General features: G+C 50.1%; 2 protein-coding genes across 5 annotated transcripts in view; both read left to right on the top strand.

The window, feature by feature from the left end:
* Nucleotides 1-6,315, top strand: part of PTCD1 (pentatricopeptide repeat domain 1) — a 21,084-nt gene that overhangs the window by 5,874 nt on the left and 8,895 nt on the right. For all 4 annotated transcript variants that reach the window (XM_006150158.3, XM_006150159.3, XM_014588460.2 and 1 more), the window contains exons 3-5: nt 49-189; nt 3,944-4,162; nt 6,264-6,310. In XM_006150158.3, coding sequence (XP_006150220.1) covers nt 49-189; nt 3,944-4,162; nt 6,264-6,310 — 407 coding nt within the window. The remainder of the gene's footprint in view (nt 1-48; nt 190-3,943; nt 4,163-6,263; nt 6,311-6,315) is intronic.
* LOC102481250 (cytochrome c oxidase subunit 6C-like) lies at nt 489-1,526 on the top strand. The gene has a single exon (XM_027772513.1). It carries the CDS (start codon nt 777-779, stop codon nt 1,002-1,004), a length of 228 nt encoding a protein of 75 aa, XP_027628314.1. The 5' UTR covers nt 489-776; the 3' UTR covers nt 1,005-1,526.

Here is a 6,315-nt window from a genome sequence, read left to right on the forward strand (position 1 = left end):
CTCTGAGGCTGTCCTGAGCACCCTCCTTTATCACCCCCTCTCCCTCAGCTGGCTGAGGCCTTGGACCTGTTTGAACGGCAGATGCTGAAGGAGGAGCGGCTCCAGCCCCTGGAGAGCAACTACACGGTGCTGATCGGGGGCTGTGGGCGGGCCGGCTACCTGAAGAAGGCCTTCAAGCTCTACAACGATGTGAGTGTGGGGCCCTGGGTGGCAGGGGTGAGGCTTTGAGGGGTGTGGCTTTGGGACTAAAGAACAGCTTGCAGATCCTGAACGCTCACTGTGTGTTCCCTGAGCAGATGATTAGCCATTCTGGGCTCAGATTCATCTGTTAAAATGGAGGTGGTTTGGGGTAATTAAATGATTTTGCACAGAAAGTCCTTCAACATCTGCCTGGACCATGGTAAGCTCCGTGACCCCTTTTCTGCCGCCACATCTAGCTTTTTCAGGTTCCTTTTCAGCCACCACATGGGCACACACATGCACCGTTCTACTGTAGTTGGCCCTTTGATGAAAAAGCTTTTATTTCTCCTGGGAAGTTGTTTAAACAGTCACGCATGTCTTGGGTGTGTCATATTTGTTGTTCTTAGAGCTGGAAGCTCTCTCCTTCACGAGTCAGGAAAGAGCCTTGCCCAGAAGACTGTAGGCTCTTTTTTTTTAAGTAGAAAGGACTATTTAATAGGAAAGAAAGATTTCAGAAAAGAAGTACACCGGCGCGAGTGCCGTCCATTTCTTCTTCAGCCGGGAAGGACGCTGCTGTTGAGCCGGGAAGGACTGCCATGGCTTCCAGTGCTCTGGCGAAACCTCAGCCGCGTGGCCTTCTGGCCAAGCATCTGCGATTTCATATTGTTGGAGCATTCATTGTATCCCTGAGTGTTGCAGCTTTCTGTAAGTTTGCTGTGGCTGAACCAAGAAAGAAGGCACATACAGATTTCTACAGAAATTATGATTCCATGAAAACTTTTGAAGAGATGAGGAAGGCTGGTATCTTTCAGAGTACAAAGTGATTTTGGAAGTAAAGAATGTCATTGGATTGGTGCCATGTTCCTGAACTATGAAACATGACTACATGGGCTAAAGAATAGTTTCTCTTGATAAATAAATACTATGGACAGTAAAAAAAAAAGGGAGAAAAGAGTACACCCAAAAGACTCTTGGGCAGGCAGGTTGCCAGGTGGCAACTGCTGCCGACTATAGGCGCTTAACAGGAGAGATTCTATTTTCTTCTGCAGCCAGAAACTGGGGATATCCTTTACTCCAGCAAAGGCTGCTGGGAACCCTAGTTGTCTTGACATTTGGAACTCCTGGTTCCAAGCCTGATGATCTCTAGCTGCAAGCAATGGGGAATATTGGAATTACAAATGGTAAAGTAACATATATCCTTTAGAAAACCTAACAAAATGTCATGGCACAGAAAGAGAGGCTGCCCTGATGAACTAGCCAGCAGACGAGTTCAGGTCTGCACTAGGGGCAGGTGGAGACAAGGATATTGTTCATCGTGGCTCCTGGTTAACAGGCCAGTAGTAGCCCTTCTTTACAACAGAGGATCCCTAGTGCTCCCCCATATTCCAGCTCCTCAGAGAAGCCCACACTAATTAACCTTTGTTGTTCTCTCACTTTGTCACCTGTTTTTTTTTTTTTTTGGTTGAGTTAATTTTTTAAATAAACTTTTTGTTTTGGGATAATTATTAGATTTATAGAAAAGTTGCAGAGATAGCATAGAAAATTCCCCACTACTTCTCACTCAGTTTTTGCTGTGTAACATCTTACCTTACGATGGCACATTTGTCAAAACTAAGAAGCCAGCAGTGGCACATTACTGTTAACTAAACTCTGGGTTTTATCAGGTTTTCCACTAACATCCTCTTTCTATTTCTGTGTCCAGTTAGAGTTGCTATAGTGGATCCTCCAGTCTGTGTTATTGTCTGGGTCTTTCCTTGTTTATTGGTTTTCTGTTTTTTTGGAGAGGTTTTTGCTATAGGGTGCATGCACTCGCCAGAAAGATGGAGAGAGGCAGAGAGACAGAAAGTGAGAAATCACCCCCTGGGGGGATGGCCATGCCGCAGTCCCTTCTCCATTCTCCTCTCTGGATCTTGGGCAAACTTTCACATGTGCCCGGTGTGAGTTTAAGCCATTGGGTCCAGGATTCGAACTGTGGTCGACTACATAGGAGTTCAGCGACATAGCCATTATGCCAACTGCTGGTCCCTGTTTATTGGTTTTCTTTTGTTCCTTTTTAAAAAAATTAACTCCTTCAGAGAGTGTGTGTGAGAGAAAATCCTCGAAAGTGTATTCACACCATGATCCACCCTCAGCTCATCTGACCTCGCTTATGAGCATATCCAAACACCTGTGTGCAGTTGTCCATGTGGGAGTCCAGTGCCCCCAACCATCACACCACCTGCTGGCCCTCCTTGGCAGTTTTTTCTTTTTTCTTTTTCTTTTTTTTTTTTTATGAGGTTTTTGCCATAGGGCCCGTGGGCTGGTCAGGCAGACAGAGACAGAGACAGAAAGCGAGAAATCCCCCCCCAGGGGGGATGGCCACACCGCAGTCCCTTCTCCTCCATTCTCCTCTCGGGATCTGGGGCACGCACGCACACGCGCCTGGCGTGAGTTTTAAGCCACCGGGTCCGGGACGCGAACCACGGTCGACTACGTGGGAGTCCAGCAACATAGCCATTAGTGCTGGTCCCCCCTCTTGGCAGTTTTGAGGAGTGCTGTTGAGGTCTTCTATAGACTGCCCACCAGCGTTGTTGTTAGGCTGGTGTACTTCTATGGTGAGACTGGGGTTAAGAGTTTGGGGGAAAACGTCCTGGAGGTGAAGTGCCCTCTCATGTTGGGGCACATGGCATCACCATGACTTCTCACTGGTGGCCTCAGCCTTTTTCAAGCAATGCCAGTGGTATTTGCCAGATTTCTTCACTGAGGAGCTGTGGAGTTAATTTTCCCCTGTCCATCCTCTGTTTTCTGTGTTGTCAGCTCTCTGCTGTTTGTGACACTTACTCACCTGCTTGTGTCTTCCTTCTGGAGCATAGGTGCAGCTGAGACCAGCTGTGTCTGCTCTGCTAATTGCTGGGGGTCAGGGCCCAGCAGGTAGCATGTCCTTAGTATACATCAATCAAATACGTGTATATGTGCAGAGCACATGTCACCCTCAAAGTAGAGAGTACCACCTTTACTTCTCAGAGAAGGAAACAGGCCCAGAGTGTTAAAGGGGCATGTCCTTGGCTACGCTACCTGAGAACACTGAAGCTAGGATTTGAATCCAAAACACCTGACCTTAGCAGGGCGTTTTATACCCCTACCACCTTAGCAGCTTGTCCCCTGCCCTTGGTCAGATGGCTTTTCTCTGGGAAATAGTGAATGCTTAGCTTTGCCAGAAGGTTCTGCCTCGGCCACTTGGAAACCTGAGAAGCAATGTTGCCTCATTCCAGGGTGTATGACTCAGCAGGTAAGGGGCCCTGAGAATGAGCATTGTTTCTGGCTGTTGCTGCCGGTTAAGGGCTACTCTGAGAACACTGACTTATGCTCTCAACTCTGGCGACAGCCCTTCAAGGCAATGATATTGTCCCCATTTTCCCACAACCCCTCAGTAAGCACCACCTTCCCTCTCCCAGAGCTGATCCCCATTGACTGCCAGGATGATCTGGTTGTGCCTGAGGTGGGGATGTTGGAAGGGCCATGCTATGAACACCCCAGGCCCAGGGTGGACCAGATGTCTTGGAGAGGATAGTTTCTTGTTTGACACACCTGAACCTACAGGCTCTATTTTGAGTCCCTAGTAGACTCTGGCTTGGAGAGTTGGGCTTTGAGGTGTCACTTGGCTCTGCCTGAGCCCCGGAACCTTTGTGTATGGTGACAGTCCTCTCCAGCTTCCTCTGGAGTGCCTGCTCACATGTGTCTCCAGTGGGTCCCAAAGCCATCTCAGTTTCTCCCATTTCAACAGATGAAGAAGCGGGACCTGGAGCCCTCAGATGCCACGTACACAGCCTTGTTCAATGTCTGTGCCGAGTCCCCCTGGAAGGACTCCGCCCTGCAGAATGCCCTGAGGCTCCGGCAACAGCTCAAGGCCCAAAACTTCCAGCTTAACTTGAAAACATACCATGCCCTGTTGAAGGTGGCTGCCAGGTGCGCGGATCTCAGGATGTGCCTGGATGTGTTCAAGGTGAGGGGACCTCTTCCTTCCTGTTGCCCTACTTGGAGCTAGTGCTGTGTGGCAGATAGGAGGCTAAGGCTGTCACCCTTCACAGGAAGTTGAAGTTCACAGATGAACCCTCAGGGGCCTGCGTCTGCCAGTTAGACAATAGGTTGTAGGTGCCACTGTGCTGTGTCCCTCTGCCTCAGGGTTATTGGGACCACTGAGGAGGGAAGGACTTCACAGAGGAGGCATAGTCGGCCTGAGTGTTAAGGGTGGCACTCACAGATAGGGCCCCTGCATAGAATGAGCAGTGGGATCAAAAGCTGAGTTCAGGCAGCTGCAGAGCCCTGGCTGGTCACAAGAGTTCAGGGGACACAAGTGAATGCAGGCCTGGGACACTGAAGCAGTGCCTGCCTGGCAGGGCCTGGGATGTCAGGCTGTCACAAGGCTTCAACCTGTATCCCCTTTTACTTCCAAGCACCCTATAAGAATGGTTTTCATTCCCAGTTCACAAGAGGGAGACGACAAAGGGTTTGAACTGGGAGGACCATGGGCAGGGTGTTGGGTCTGCTTTCTCAGGCTGCAAGAAAGCAAGGTAGATATGAGTGAGTTTCTTACAAGAAGGCTTAAGAGGAGCCTTGGCAATCAGGCAGGCTGTAGGCACCCAGGAGAAGCCAAGTGGCATGGCCTTGATAGCCTCAGGCCTGGCAGATTCACCTTGCCCTCTGCTTTTATTTTTGCCCTGATAGTGACTTAGTGTCTTTTCTGTCTCTGTTCCTCTCATCACTGGTGAATATTTTTCCTCACTGTATGTGTTGTAGGTGTTTCTCACCTGCCCTGTCCTGGAAGACAGGACCTGACAGGCTGGTCCAGGCTCTGCACAATGAAGCATAGCCTGTGGGCCAGTGCTTGCCACTGAGTTGCCCTGTGGCTGGACAGTCCCTAGACTGGTGCCTTGAGCTGGCCAGCTCTGGAGGTAGGATTATAGGATCTCAGCCTGGAGACCTCCCTGTGGGTGACAGATCTCTCCAAAGGGTGCTGTGTGTAAGGCAGGTACCTAAAACTTCTGAAAAGAGGTAGTATAGTTGGTAGGCCTTTGGCCTGTCCTGTCCAGGCATGTCACATTGGTATGGTAGGTGGATCATTTTTTTTAATTGCTTTTTTCATATGACCTTGCTATTGAGAGGGAGGGAAAAATCACCCCCAATGGGGCATGATCATACCATAATCCCTTTATTTCTCCATCCTATTAGGATTTTGGGCACACATGCACACATGCCCAGAGTGTTTTTCAAGCTACCAGGGCTGAGATTTAACTGTAGTTGGCTATGTGGGATCCATCTCCCTTAACCACTATGCCATAGAACCAGTTCTAGGCAGGTCAGTTTGACTAGTGAGGTGGAGAGTCAGAGGGAGAAAGGGACAAGTTGAGAATCAGCTGTGGTTGTCTAGGAAGGGAGAGCACTGACCCTTCCTGAGGTGGAAGAGACACAACAGAGAAGGCAGTCCTGGTGTGGGGGGAGGCAGGAGAACAGCAGCAGTAGGGCCACAGAGCAAGAGAGGCTTGAGGAGAAGCCCCTGAGGTGCTGACAGGTGGAAGGTGTATCTCAAGAAGGCTGCGCACTACCTGCCACACCTGCCACAGGGACTGGTGGTAACTGGCCCCACGAGACGTGCCTTGTACAGCACCCACTGTCATGGAACTATTCCAGAGATCATGAGAGGTAGGTTCTCTGGGTGACTGCACTGCACAGAAGAGGACACAGAGGCTGAGGAGCTTGTCCATATGCTCACAGCTGGCCAGTAATGGAGCTAGGACTTATAGCCAGCTCCAAGCAGTGCTAGAACCTTGAGTCCAGGGGCTGAGTGGCCACTAGGGTCTTCTTTGCAGAGGTGCTACACAGATTTGGCAGGAGTAGAGCCAGGAGGAGGGTGGGACCTGGGGTAGGTAGAGAGGGAAATAGGCTACTCTGCTCAAGATCTGGTTCCTAGCTTGTCCCAGAGCTATATCAGGGCACCAGCCCCTCAAGAGACTTGGACCTAGTCCTACCCTGAGTGAGTCAGACACCAGTGGTCCTAGGCCTGACTGCTGTAGGTTCCAACAGGACCACCATCTTTCCTCCCCCAGGAAATCGTCCACAAAGGGCACGTGGTCACAGAGGAGACCTTCAGTTTCCTGC

The sequence above is a fragment of the Tupaia chinensis genome, unplaced genomic scaffold (genome assembly GCF_000334495.1).
Source record: "Tupaia chinensis unplaced genomic scaffold, TupChi_1.0 Scaffold000279_1, whole genome shotgun sequence".
Classification (NCBI taxonomy): Eukaryota; Metazoa; Chordata; class Mammalia; order Scandentia; family Tupaiidae; genus Tupaia; species Tupaia belangeri.

Bases quoted from the DNA above. Each gene is read 5' to 3' on its own strand.
- LOC102481250 (XM_027772513.1), top strand. From the start codon at position 777: ATGGCTTCCAGTGCTCTGGCGAAACCTCAGCCGCGTGGCCTTCTGGCC.